General features: G+C 50.5%; 1 protein-coding gene and 1 pseudogene across 1 annotated transcript; one reads left to right on the forward strand and one right to left on the reverse strand.

Annotated features, from left to right (window-relative positions):
- The first annotated feature begins 1,762 nt into the window (after positions 1-1,762).
- Positions 1,763-7,890, forward strand: LOC132593070 (calpain-5-like). The gene is made up of 5 exons (XM_060281973.1): positions 1,763-1,897; positions 2,882-3,078; positions 3,581-3,702; positions 4,209-4,345; positions 7,028-7,890. The coding sequence occupies exons 2-5, from the start codon at positions 2,927-2,929 to the stop codon at positions 7,205-7,207; spliced, it is 591 nt and encodes a 196-aa protein (XP_060137956.1). The 5' UTR covers positions 1,763-1,897; positions 2,882-2,926; the 3' UTR covers positions 7,208-7,890.
- A 1,159-nt stretch (positions 7,891-9,049) lies between these two features.
- LOC118095142 (zinc finger protein 420-like) overlaps positions 9,050-14,933 on the reverse strand; it is a 29,828-nt pseudogene continuing 23,944 nt past the window's right edge.

Here is a 14,933-nt window from a genome sequence, read left to right on the forward strand (position 1 = left end):
CAAAAACCCTAAGCGTACCAGAATTCGCCATCGTCCCGGACGGTGACCCCCATTTGCTTCCGGTTTCTCTGGCTCACCTTCTGCCATTTTGGGGACCTGCGAAGGGGGGGGGGAGGTTTGAAGTGAGACAGGTCAACACCCTCTGCTCCTTGAGCAGGACAGTTTCTAACAGCCCCCCAGAGCCCACCCAGTCTCCTTTCACCTCCAGGGGGACCCCACCACATGGCATTGCAGGGGGTTGGGCTGGATGACCTTTGGGGACTCCTTCCAACTCTGCCTTCTAGGCTTCACGGGAGACTTCTACGCAGAGATCAGGCAACCGTCTCTTAGGGATTCTTCAACTGCGATTCTTGTATTGTGGGGGGTTGAAATAAATGACCGCTGGGGTCCCCTTCAGGGATCACGGTGGGGATGTGAGATTCCCAGATGCAGTGGAGGTTCATCACATAGAGCCGGGGGCTCCTGCAGCCCCCCCCAGCCCACCAAGACCAGACTCTGACAACTGATTGATTGATTGATTGACTGATAGTACCGTATTTCTGCTTTTCGTTCCAATGATTCCCAGAGCAGCTCACAAGCAACAGAGAACCACCACACAATGTCAGTAATTGCAACCTATAAAATGCGATTCCTGCATTGCGGGGTGGGAGGTGGGGGTGGACTAGATGACCACTGGGGGGTCACTTCCAATTGTGCAGTTCAATTACGTAAATTTATTGCCCTCCATCCATAGATCTCAGGGAGGTTGACAGCATAAAAAAGCAAGATAAAAACACGAAATTCCATATTGACCTGAATATAAGCAGTACCTTTAAAATTCAAGGGGGGGGGGACGATCCCCGAATATAAGCTGCTCCCTTAAAATTCCACAGGCACTCACCCCCGTTCCATTTTCCTGTATTTCTGTTTCAGCAGCGATATCGTAAAAGCCAGTTTTTTTAAGTTCGCGAATTTAAGCCACACTTTAACTTTTCACGGTCGGAATTTCTGTGTTTGTGTGTGTGTGTGTGTGTGTGTGTGTGTGTGTATTAACAGCATGCGAGGTAGGGTAGGCTGAGAGTCAGCGACCGTCCACCAAGATCACCCCAGGAGCTGCTGAGGGGGTGTGGAATTTGAACCCTGGTCTCCCCCATGTCCTAGCCCAGTGCTCTAACCACTGCACCATCCAAGTGGGAGCCAGCCAGGTTTGGCTCTGGGGCACCTTAGACTAGGCCTGCCAATCCTCTGCAGGGAACCGGCCCCTCTCCCTGGGTGTGGAAAGGGTCAAGGAGCCCAGAGGCCCACCCCCCAAAAGCTTGCCAGGACAGCAGGAGCCCCCCACCCACCACAGGGCTTGGCCTGGAACAAGGGCCTGGGGTCTGTGGTGTGCATGCCTAGGGTGCATTAGGTAGACTTGAGTGCCACCTGTGCATGTGCAGAGTGCATTTGCCCCGCCGCTGAAGGAACTCTCACTCGGTGGTGGCGCCCGCCCTGTGGAACCGTCCTCCCACCAGATGCCAAAAGGAAAAAAACACCTACCAGACTTTTAGAAGACATCTGAAGGCAGCCCTGTTTAGGGAAGCTTTTAATGTTTATTAGATTATTGTATTTTAATATCCTTCTGGAAGCCACCCAGAGTGGCTGGGGAAACCCAGCCAGATGGGCGGTGTATAAATAATAAATTATTATCATCATCATCATCATCATATCATATTATATATATGTATTATCATATCATATTATATATATGCAGTCAAAATAATTGGCTGACGTTTTTTCTCTTCTCCCCCAGTTCTTCTTTGATGTGTCTGGACTTCGAGACTCAGTCCTGATCTCCTTGCAGCAGGAAGACACCCGTCAGCTCCGGGGGTCTGGCTCTGGGGGGCACAACCTCCCCATTGGCTTCGAGCTCTTCAGCGTGAGTCCAAGCACCTTGTTCTGGGGGGCAGGAGGCAAGGGCGTACCCACCATGCGGCAAGTTAGGGCAGCTGCCCTACTCTAGAAGCAGGGCTGGTGGGCAGAGGCGGAGCACAGCCCGGCGGAGCGCGAGTTCGCCATTCCTGCCGCACCGCGCCGCACCCTCCCTCCAGCTCCCCGGCGCGCCCTCAGGCAAGGCCAAGCGCGGCGGGGAACCAGGGAGCGCGGCGCGGTGGGCGGGAACGCCGAACTCGCGCTCCGCTGGGCTGGGCTCCGCCTCCGCCCACCAGCCCTGCTGCTAGGGAGGGGCACAGCCCGGCGGAGCGCGAGTTTGCCGTTCCCGCCCACTTTGTGGCCCCTCCCCTTCCGTGCCTTGGCCCCTCCCCTTGCCCCCCCCCTAGTTTTGATCCTGGGTACGCCCATGGCAGGAGGTTCTTGGGGGGCGGGAGCAGGGCGGTTCATGGAAAACTTTTTTTAAAAAAAAATGCCTGCGCCAAAGGTCTTACCTTACTACACTAGGGATTATATAGCTGTATCTGAAATTTCATGCATATCAGTTAATATCTTGACCCTGCTCCGCTGAATTGAATTTTCAGTCTTCACGAAATAGGAAAATGGCCAAGTAAACAGCTATTTTCATGGAGGAGGGTCAAGATATTAACTGATATGCATGAAATTTCAGATATAGCCATATAATTCCTAGTGTAGTAAGATAAGACCTTTGGAGAAGGCATTTTCAAAACTAGGTTTTTAATGACCCGCCCTAGGGGGGGGAGGCCTTGCCTGACCTGGCAGGGGAGGGGCTGAGGAGGGGGCCGTTGGCGCTGAAATTTGAATTGCAGGACTCATCCAGCCCAATGGAGGCCTTTGAGCAGAGGCCGGCTGTCCACCCCCCCCCTTGAGTGGCGATTCCCACCTTACAGGGGGTTGGGCTAGATGACCGCTGGGGACCCCTCCCCATTCCATATCATTCCCTTCCTCGCAGGTGGAGCAGAACCGGACTTGGCGCCTGCATCGCATCCCGCCCCGAATGGCTGGCTCCACCTACATCAACTCCCGCAGTGTCCTGCTCCGGGTGGAGGTGCCCGGGGGTCGCTACGCCCTCCTGCCCACGACCTTTGACCCCGGCCAGAGCAGCGCCTTCCTCCTGCGGATCTACAGCGAGCGCCCAGCCAGGCTGCGGTGAGCAGGTCCCCTCAACCCGTACCCACCCACCCGCCTCCCTCCCTCCCTCCTTCCCTCTGAGCATCTGCAGAGTGCATTCGCCTCGCCTGACGGGCCCCTTCGGAGCAGCTGGGTCGGTCCCACCTGCCCCTTTCAGCTTTGCAACTTTGCGATTTAATGAGGGTGACAAGTGTTCCTCTGGGCATGGGCAGAGTGCCTTCCCCTCTCTACAGATGGAGCCGGTTGTGTGATACCAGAAAGACAGAGGGTGGTGGGGGTTCTCTCCTCGGCTGTGTATTCATTTTGAAAGCACCCCCCACCCCACAAAAATGATTCCTGGGAGCTCACGTGCAGTTCACAGGGTAGTTTAGCGGGTGGGTGGGCTTTAGATGAAGGAGCCCTAAGCAGGGATTGCAGGGGGTTGGACTGGATGATCCCTGGGAGCCCCGTACAGATCTATGTTCCTGAAAGGCTATTAGAATAAAAATACACTTCTTTCCCTCCCTCTCTGCCCCCCCAGGGCCATCAACCGCAATGACCCCCCACCTCCACGCTGCAGCTGCTGCTCCGGATCCCACCAGCTCATCACCTCCGTCTGGGTTCATCGGGCCGTGGGGCTGGCGCTCCCCAACTCCAGCAAAGGTGAGCTTGCGATGACTCCTGCGTTGCAGGGGGTTGGGCTAGATGACCCCTGGGGATCCCTCCCAGCTCCACAATTCCGTGATTCCGCAGAAAGACCCTCCCCTCTCCCTGATGCCACCCCTTTTGGGAGCCTTGAGCTGCCCACAGCACAAATAATTGTAGAACGGTGGAGCTGGAGGGGGACCCTGAGGGTCATCTAGCCCAACCCCCCGTGATGCAGGAACGGCAGATAAAATGACAATGGTTCTGTGGATCTCACTGCCACAAGGTGGGTGTTGAGGGCATGCCCTAGACGGCTTGCAAAAAGGGCATGGGGCGAATTCAAGGGGGAGGCGGCAGGAGAGGCCGGTCAGCAGCTCTGAGCTGTGGCGCAGAGCCTCCACATTCAGGGATAGTCTACCTGTGCCCGGGGGGGGTGCTGGTGAGGGAGGGGCCCTTGGGAGAGGGGTCCCACAAGAGGCCTGGGGGCAAATGACTGGGGTGTCTCCCCCTCCCTCTCTCTCCAGCCCCAGATGTCTACGTGAAGCTCTGCGCCGAAGGGCAGGCGGTGCGATCCTGCCTCCACAAGGCCACCTCCAGCCCCGACTTCAACTTCAAGGCCGTCTTCTGCCGCCGGCGCCCGCGGAAGCCCATCCGCATCGAGGTGGGTGGGGATGGGGGGGCAAGAGCATTGGCATGATCTCCCACCCCCACCGACCGCTCTCCCTCCCCCTTCTCAGGGCTCCGGGGGGCAAAAGGAAGGCTGTCCCGGGGAGGGTACAGACTGGATGGCAGGGGGTTGGGCTAGATGACCGCTGGGGACCCCTTCCAGCCCAACAGTTCTATGCTTTTAAAGCTCCGATACCTGCCTCTTGGGGCTCCCTTCCAACTCCACGATTCTATGAACTGGGAGGAAGCTCTGGGCCAGGAGGGGGGTTTGGGGTCTGCAAGAGGACTGAGTCCATGATGGATGGCGCCATCGGCGGTCCTGAGGTGGAACCGCAGAACTGTCGAGATGGAAGGGACCCCCAAGGGTCATCTAGCCCAACCCCCGCAATGCAGGAATGTGGAATCAGGGACACCATCCGCCGCACCCCTCCTGTGGGGCCGTCCTCTTCTCGGGTCCTGCCGGCTTCTCCCCCTGCCCCGAACACCAACTGGGGCGGGCGTTGAATGAATGAATCCTCTCATTTTTGTTTTTCATTTGGTTCCACGAATACAAAGTTATAAACAAAGAATTGAAAAACATATCCATAAAAAGTGATTCATCCGAAACTCACGACTTCATCCCCCCGCCCTCCATGGAGTCTCATTTTAAACATTTATTACTGCATATAATTATTTATTATTTAATTTCCATACTGCCCTATACCCGAATGTCTCAGGGCAGTTCAGATAATATATCAAATTAGTATCATGAAGCCCGTTAAATTAACGGGTGCTAGAACAGTGACAGGATCGGGCTGCGCTCACAGGCAAAACCGTGTGGGTTTTTTTTGGGGGGGGGGACTCATTCATTCATTCAAATATCTGGGTCCTTTTTTGTAGGGGGGGCAGGCGACGCACCTGCCGGATTGCACTTTAGGGCGCAGCTGGAGGAAATGGGAAAGCGCTCCAACAACAGGTGCCGGGGGAGATCGAGTTGCTTGCATTGGCTCGCTCCTTCCCGGAGGGAGCCCAGAAACAGAGGCTGCCACCCGTTGCAGTGCTTCTCCTCAGACAACCTGGGGGGGGGGAGAGAATCACCTCAGCCCCTCGCCCGCCTCCCTCGGCCAGCCTGAGGCGGACTCGAACTGTAGGCCCCGCCCCCCTGCGAGTGAACCCAGGCAGCATTTCTCCTCGGGCGGGGGGAGGTTTCGAAGGGGAGAGAGATAGGAACGGAGAGAGCGGGAGGGAAAACACTTGTGGCGGCCTCGCTAGCCAGGAACGTGGCTGGCCCACCACCAACACCGGCCCGCCAACCGCCCTCGTTAGTTTTTAATTGCTGCTGGGAAGCGTAGTTTGAAAGGCGGCTGGGGGACGCCGCTGCCACTGAGGCCGAGTGGTTCTTTCTGCCTCCATCTTGTGACCGAATTTGTGGCCGTCTCCCACTCCTCCTCCCCCCGCGCGTTGCTCCACTTGGGCGCCGGTGCTCCGAAAGAGGGAGCTGAGGAGGCGGCTGCACAATTGTCGCCTGTGGCCGGAGTGAAGAGGCTGGAACGGAGCCCAAGCCTGGAGCTGGTAAGGGGAGGGAGCCGAATGCCTCGTGTCTCTGCGTCCAATCCCTGTGTCCGTGGGGCACATGCGCAGTAGCACGGACACAGGGACTGGACGCAGAGACACTTGCACTTCATTATATAGGATACGCAAAATCAAAACAAAAAACGACAACGCAATAAAAAACAACCACTCAAAAGAGCCAGCATTTTAAAAAGGGTATAGGATGTCAAATCAAACCACGTTTTTGCCTGGTGGCTAAAGGTGTATAATGAAGGCGCTAGGCGAACTTCCCTGGGGAGAGTATGCCACAGACGGGGAGCCACTGCAGAAAAGGCCCTGTTCTCGTGTTCTTTCATACTTCAATTTTTATATCAAACCACATTGTCCGCGGTGATTCTTACACTACAAGTGAGATCGAAATCCTGCTCGTGTTTCCATCTGCTTACAGTGGTTTCCTAAATAACTTATAAATTTTTCCCATTCATTTGTAAAGTTTTTGTCCTCTTGGTTTCTCAGTTTTCCAGTCAGTTTTGCCATTGGCATAGTCCCTCATAGCTTGCCACTCCTCTCTTGTCGGGACTTTGCCTTCTTTCCATCTCTGGGCATCTGGGCAGCTGTTGTTCCATACATAACATATCTTTTCTCTTCCTTTTTGATGGAGGCACCTGTAGTTCCTAACAGAAAAGCTTCTGGTTTCTTAACAAAGGTTATTTCTTAGCATTTGCTCTTTCATATCATCTCCCAGGAAGCTTTCGTTACCTTACAGTTCCACCACATATGATGAAAGGCACCTTCTTTTTCTTTACATTTCCAGCAGATATTTGGAACTTGTCCTATACATTTCCGTCAACTTGCTAGGAGTCAAATACCGCTGGCACATCATTTTCATATACGGTGGTACCTCTGGTTGTGGACGGGATCCGTTCCGGAGGTCTGGCTGGATCCCGAGGTTTTCGCAACTGGGTAGAGCGCTTCTGCACATGCAGCAAAACCTGGAAAAATAATTCCGGGTTTGCCGCTTACGCAACCCGAAGTCTACATAACTACTCCTGTAGTTTTCTTTCAATTCACAACATGCCATAAATTACAAATCCCTTTTCCCAATCTACCATCTCACATTCCTCTCCTTTTGGTCCCTGCTCCACAGGTGTGGGCCAGGCGGTTCCTGCGCAGCACCCGGCTGGGGTACGTCAAAGTCTTGGCTGCGGAGACGCCCCCAGACGCTGGCAGCGGGCAGGTGCTGCGGCTGCAAGGGGGACCCCCTGCCTGCCCTCCGGGCTCCATCCTCGTGGAGACCTCCACCAGCTCAGACCTCCTGGCTCTGTGAGCTCGGCCAAGGAGCCCTCTGTGGGCGCCAGGGAGTGCATTGGGTGACCGCCTAGGGGTGGGCGCACCCTTTCCCCGGAGGCCCCCTCTCCCGAAGAATGTGGAGCTGTCGGCACACAGGCAAGGACCACCGTCCTTCTGCTCAAGACGAAGAAGCCGTACTGCTTGTTGTCATTTATTTCCGCAGAAGTTTCATTTTATAACGTGTACGTAAAACGGAGAGAACGGTTGCAGCAGCCGTGGGAAACGAAATGGTGAAAGAGGCACATGGGACGCGTCTGGTTGCGCACGGGTGGAAATGGAAGGAAATTCTTGCCGTGGATTTCTGTCCTGACGAGGTCCAAGGAAAGGCAGTTGATTGTCAAGTCCAGTTACCGGGACTTGTCCACCACCTTCCGAGGGAGACTGTTCCCCTCTTGGATGCCGCAAACGGAAAAGGGAAACTATAAACATTGACAAAACCTCTCTTTGCTGGGCACCAGGAATGTAGCCATGAAGCTTTGAGCTTCTGGAACTTCTATTTGCTGCTTTCAAATGCTGGTGGAGAATTGTGGCGCACTTCAAATTTTATATTCTGCTTTAATAAAGTCTTCTAAACCCAGCAGGATCTGTAAAAACCCAGCTACACCTACAGTGTACAGAGTAGAAAATTAACAGAGTTTGAACCTAGGGAGGATGTTGGCTTTGTGGCTGGGAGGCTGGAGAGCGGCTGGCTGGGGGCAGGGTAACCCCCCCCCCCCGGAAAGAGCAGGTTTTTGGGGTGCTCATGGACCCCTCTCTGTCACGCTCAAGAACCCTCCATGGCTAGGAGCACATTTTCCCAGCTACAGCTGCTGTTATAAGAATTTTCAATCAATCAATCAATATACTTTATTCGACCGATAGTCAGAAACAAAAAAACATTTCTCAACACAAAGATAAACATATAAAACTGAAGGCATCAGAGGGATACATAAAAATATAAAAATATAAGACAGAAGGCATCAGAGGGATACATAAAAATATAAAAATATAAAACTGAAGGCATCAGAGGGATACATAAATGGGGTATGACCGCGCTACTAAACCTCCTACAGGTAACCCACATCAAGACATTCGATTATACGTTTCCGACACTTGAGCGCCAGGAAGAGGAATTTAGCCACTGAGAAGGTTATTTTCCCAGTGGGCTTGTTTAGCAAATATGCTGCCTGCCGTTCTCTTGGTCGGGAACTAAACTGAGATAAATACGGGTCTATAAGATATTGCCTTAAATCATTATAAAAGGGACAACTCAGTAGAATGTGTTCTGTGGATTCTACCTCACCCAAGGCACAATGGCACATTCTCTGACCGTATGGGACTCCTCCAAATCTTCCCCTCAAAACCGCTGAATCAAGGACATTCAGTCTAGCCACAGTAATTAGTATTCCACGTAGTGGATATCCGCCAGGTAACGGGCTGGTGCAGACCGATACACCTGCTCCCCTAAAAACATCCCAGATTTCACGCGGGCTATGTCCTCCTGTCTGGCGATATCCCCCAATCTCTGAGCGATCACCACTTTAGCACGGCTGTACGTCATGGACTCAATATAAAGGGAGGACAGACCGCACTTTTGCACTTCCTCTACCACTTCCCTTTCCCATGGAGATTTAAAATTATCCCAAGAATCAGGGGGGCCAAACCCATTGGTCTGAAACATAGTTTGAGCCATAGCCATAATTTCGCTTTCAGGGCCACATACCTAAAGGCTTGGCAACCGGTCTCCAATCTCATGATCGCACCCGCAACAGAAGGGGGGATCCTGACAATGGCCCCTTATAAGAATTTTAAGGTCCCAAATATAAAATAAATGTTCATAAATGTACTGTACAACACATAATAATAATAATAATAATAATAATAATAATAATAATAATAATAATAATAATAATAATAATGTCTGCTCACAAATCATCCTGCTCACAAATCATCCTGGCTAATTCTGCACACTCTACCATCTGTTTGCCATTCCTCGATAGTCGGCAGATCTTGATGTTTCATCCTTGAAACTCTGACCGGCATTGTCACATACAGAAAGTTTTTCGTCTTCTTTTGGTATCTCCTCCCCAAGCATTCCTAAAAGAAATGCCTCCAGCCTTTTAGGGAAGGTATATCTAGACATTATTTTAAGTTCATTGTATATACTGTCCCCAAATGCCTTTGTTTTATTACACAGCCACCACATGTGGCTATTATTTTATTACACAGCCACCACATGTGGCTATTATTTATTACACAGCCACCACATGTTTTGAATTATGGTGCTGGAGGAGACTCTTGAGAGTCCCATGGACTGCTAGAAGATCAAACCTATCCATTCTTAAGGAAATCAGCCCTGAGTGCTCCCTGGAAGGACAGATCGTGAAGCTGAGGCTCCAATACTTTGGCCACCTCATGAGAAGAGAAGAATCCTTGGAAAAGACCCTGATGTTGGGAAAGATGGAGGGCACAAGGAGAAGGGGACGACAGAGGGCGAGATGGTTGGACAGTGTTCTCGAAGCTACGAACATGAGTTTGACCAAACTACGGGAGGCAGTGCAAGACAGGAGTGCCTGGCGTGCTATGGTCCATGGGGTCACGAAGAGTCGGACACGACTAAACGACTAAACAACAACAACACCACATGTGGTAAAAATCGCCATCCTTATCTAAGCTTTCCCAGCATTTTTTACTTCCAGTCCTGTACATTTTTGCCAACTTGGTTGGAGTGAGATACCATTGATACATCATCTTCATGAGAAGCGGACATGGAGCAATGGATTCAAACTACAAGAAAGAAGATTCCACTTCCTGACAGTAAGAGCTGTTCGGCAGTGGAATTTGCTACCAAGGAGTGTGGTGGAGTCTCCTTCTTTGGAGGTCTTTAAGCAGAGGCTTGACAGGCATATGCCAAGAATGCTTTGATGGTGTTTCCTGCTTGGCAGGGGGTTGGACTGGATGGCCCTTGTGGTCTCTTCCAACTCTATGATTCTATGATGTTTTCCTTTAATACAGTGCATGCCGTAAATTTTATGCCCTTATTCCAGAGTTTAGATCATGCCACCAACACTTTGAATTGTGCTTGGAAACATACCCTGATCCAATGTAGGCCTTTCAGGACCAGTGTTATATGGTCTCGGCAGCCGCTCCCAGTCCCCAGTCTAGCTGCCGCATTCTGGATCAGTTGTAGTTTCCGGGTCACCTTCAAAGGTAGCCCCACGTAGAGCGCATGGCAGTAGTCCAAGCGGGAGACAACCAGAGCATGCACCACTCTGGCCAGACAGTCCACAGGCAGGAGCGGAGAGGGGTCCTACTCCTGGATTTCCCTTGGGGGCATCTGGTCAGCCACAGTGGGAACCAGACGCTGGGCTGGGTGGACCAATGGTCGGATCCTGCAGGGTTTCGCTTATGTTCTTCGCTGCTCCGCCAGTGGTGGGGGCCAGTGGCGGCCTCCCTTCTCTTGTCCTCTTGCTTCTCGCCGCAGCCAGTTCAGAGGGGGCTGTTTGGCAGGGACAAAACAGAACAGACCTCTCTTGGCCCGGGACTTTGCCCCGCCGGCTTCCGGTGCGTCTCGTTTTGCCGGAGGAGAGAAGAGGCCAAAGTCCAAGCGGCTGGTCACTCTTTCCCTTCTTGGAGAGCTAGGTTTGCACGGGGGGGGGGGTGCTGACCCACTCAGGCCTCCCCTGCCCTCCCATGGATGGTCCCCACTGTTATATCTGCTCCCCAGACCCCCACCTACCCACTGCCAGCAATAAAACGCAGAAGCTGAAAAACCTTTAGTCAAAAGTTGTTCTTTTGCCCACGAACTTCGCCCCTGCGTGATTTATTGGGAACCAGATGCATCTACTCCAAAGAAGCTTCTGCAGCTCTGCTCTCCATCCAGACATGGGGCGTCTTGGCATTGAAGACCCAGAAAAAGAGACCGAGGGGAATGTGTGGGTCCTAAGCTGGGAGTCGCCGGAAAGGAGTTGCTGGGAGAGGCAGAAGGTTGTGTTGAGCAGGCGAGGGAAGAACAGGAGCAGAGAGAAAGACGAGGTTGGGCTGAGCTGGTGTGGGAATGATCGGCAGAGAAAAATGTACAGCCAGCAAAATAATAATAATAATAATAATCATCATCATCATCATCATTTTATTTATACCCCGCCCTTCCCAGTCAAGACCGGGCTCAGGGCGGCTAACAAAAAATATATCAACACAAGTATAAAAGAAACAATTCAGTTAAAATACAGATTAATACAATGTTAAAATTCAATTTTAAAATTAAAAATCTACAAGAAAGATAAAACCATTATGAGATGAAACCTTAGGGGAGGGTAACCCCGGGGTCAGACTGCGTCAGTCCGAAGGCCAAACGGAACAGCTCTGTCTTGCAGGCCCTACGAAAAGGTGACAAATCCCGCAGGGCCCTAGTCTCCTGAGACAGAGCGTTCCACCAGGTCGGGGCTAGTACTGAGAAGGCCCTGGTCCTGGTCGAGGCCAGCCTAACCGCCTTGTGACTCGGGATCTCCAGTATGTTATTATTTATGGACCTTAATGTCCTCTGTGGGTCATACCGGGAGAGGCTGTCCCATAGGTACGAGGGTCCTAAAAGGGGATGCAATGCAACTCCTGAAACGGTGAACAACGCAAGCTATGATCTCGTATGAGGAAAGAGAATTAAGAGGCCTTCTTCCCCATCCTCTGTGGATTAAAATGTCCAAAGATTAGGAAAAGAAGAAAGAGGAGGAAGCAGGATTGGATGAACAGTAAAAGAGATAATAATTGTGGATTGTGACTTGTGGCTGAGATTTGATGGAACAGTTTTAATAAGACTTTATAGATACTGGACCTAGAAACTGGAGAAATACCCGGTACTATAGTAATTTGGATTTTGAGATGATCATTATAAGAGTCACATTTCACTGTCTGAGTGGTTAAGATTTGAAGGCTGGGCTTGTTGTTTAATCGTTTAGTCGTGTCCGACTCTTTGTGACCCCATGGACCAGAGCACGCCAGGCACTCCTCCCGCAGTTTGGTCAGACTCATGTTTGTAGCTTTGAGAACACTGTCCAACCATCTCGTCCTCTGTCGTCCCCTTCTCCTAGTGCCCTCCATCTTTCCCAACATCAGGGTCTTTTCCAGGGAGTCTTCTCTTCTCATGAGGTGGCCAAAGTATTGGAGCCTCAGCTTCAGGATCTGTCCTTCCAGTGAGCACTCAGGGCTGATTTCCTTAAGAATGGATACCGGTAGGTTTGATCTTCTTGCAGTCCATGGGACTCTCAAGAGTCTCTTCCAGCACCATAATTCAAAAGCATCAATTCTTCGGCGATCAGCCTTCTTTATGGTCCAGCTCTCACTTCCATACATCACTACTGGGAAAACCATAGCTTTAACTATACGGACCTTTGTCGGCAAGGTGATGTCTCTGCTTTTTAAGATGCTGTCTAGGTTTGTCATTGCTTTTCTCCCAAGAAGCAGGCGTCTTTTAATTTCGTGACTGCTGTCACCATCTGCAGTGATCAAGGAGCCCAAGAAAGTAAAATCTGGGCTAGGGAGGGAAATGTGGGGAAAGTGTTGTCTTGCTGAAGGGGAGGAAAAAGGCTGGATACGAAATACAGATGGGATTATTCTGGAGTGCAAATTATGAATAATTGTTGCAACAGATGATTTTCAGAGAGGGAGCTGGGAGTTTCCTTTTCACATTTTTTTGGGTATCTTTTATATTAAGATTCTTTATTTTGAATTAAGGACACAGATAGGAAGAGGAGAGTTGGAGGTGCGAGGGACCTGCAAGTAATGCAGGGAAGGAAGGATCTCTCAGGGTGGGCGATGGGGAGAAGAGGGGGGCACCCAGGATTGAGCTGGGGCGCCTGTCTTCCCTATGTGTTGATGAATCATATGATACAAATGTGATAAAGGGTATTTTTAGTTATTCTTACCCCCTTCTCTTTTCTATACAATTGTGTTTTTTGCTATATTACTTTTGGTTTTTTGTTTTTCCTCTGTATGAATTCTTTGATGGGAAGTGAGATGGGAGCTTTTCCTGAAGCTCTTTCCACATTCGAAGCACTGATAGGGTTTCTGCCCTGTATGAATTCTTTGATGGGAAGTGAGATTTTCCTTCTGACGGAAGCATTTTCCACAGTCTGAGCACTGATAGGGTTTTTCCCCTGTATGAATTCTTTGATGGGAAGTGAGATGGGAGCTTTTCCTGAAGCTCTTTCCACATTCGAAGCACTGATAGGGTTTCTGCCCTGTATGAATTCTTTGATGGGAAGTGAGAGAGGAGCTACCGTATTAGTGAAGCTCTTTCCACATTCGAAGCACTGATAGGGTTTCTGCCCTGTATGAATTCTTTGATGGGAAGTGAGAGAAGAACTCTGACTGAAGCTCTTTCCACAGTCTGAGCACTGATAGGGTTTCTCCCCTGTATGAATTCTTTGATGGGAAGTGAAATGGGCGTTTTGACTGAAGCTCTTTCCACATTCCAAGCACTGATATGGTTTTTCCCCTGTATGAATTCTTTGATGGGAAGTGAGACCACCACTCTGACGAAAGCTCTTTCCACATTCCAAGCACGGATATGGCTTCTCCCCTGTATGAATTCTTTGATGGGATGTGAGAGCGTTCTTATAACCGAAGCTTTTTCCACATTCGAAGCACTGAAAGGGTTTCTGCCGTGTATGAATTCTCTGATGGGAAGTGAGATCACCACTCAGACAAAAGCTCTTTCCACATTCAAAGCACTGATAGGGTTTCTCCCCTGTATGAATTCTTTGATGGAAAGTGAGAGTGGAGCTGTGATGGAAGCTCTTTCCACAGTCTAAGCAGTGATAGGGTTTCTCCCCTGTATGAATTCTTTGATGCGAAGTGAGACTATATTTCCGACTGAAGCTTTTTCCACATTCCAAGCACCGATAGGGTTTCTCCCCTGTATGAATTCTTTGATGCGAAGTGAGACTATATTTCCGATTGAAGCTCTTTCCACATTCCAAGCACTGATACAATTTCTCCCTACTCTGTGCTCTTTTGTGTGAAGTGAGGCTATCCCTCTGAACGAAGCTCTTTCTTTGATGGGAGGTGGACCGGGAGCTCTGACGGATGTTCTCTCCACACTCTGAATATTTATATGACTTCTCTGCTATGTGGATTCTGTTCTTCCCTTCCCCCTTGTTCTTCCTTTCCAATTCATCACCTTCTGCAATGAAGAGAGTAGCTAATTAGAGCCTTAGAGTTCCAGTTTATTAAACAAAATTCATGAATGCTTGTGATAGAGCAGGCATCTCCAACAGGTAGATCACCGGATGTCTGTTGCGGATCATTGGACATCTGTTGTAGATCACGGTAGATCTCAGATCTCCCCCCCCCCAAAAAGCTTTGGCTCCCCTGAAAAAGAAACTCAACAACCTCTGCTCCCCTAAAAAAGCTCAACAACCTTGACCTGAACCCCCCCAAAATGTGCATAGATCATTGCCAGTTTTTAATTCTGTGAGTAGATCGCAGTCTCTTGGGAGTTGGCCACCCCTGTGATAGAGGAAGAACTCAATACAGTTAGATGTGGGGCCTTCCTATAGTTTTCACTGCCTTTATTGGCTGGCATGAACTGACACATTGCTTGGCTTTTATCTGGAATGGATTTTGTTTGGCTCAATTCTGGAATCCAGTCCATCTCCCAGGTTAGTCATCTCTTTGGTCAACCAAACGCAGGCAGAAGCAAAAGAAAAAACAACAAACCTGACAGAAGT

Source organism: Zootoca vivipara, chromosome 13, assembly GCF_963506605.1.
Source record: "Zootoca vivipara chromosome 13, rZooViv1.1, whole genome shotgun sequence".
Classification (NCBI taxonomy): Eukaryota; Metazoa; Chordata; class Lepidosauria; order Squamata; family Lacertidae; genus Zootoca; species Zootoca vivipara.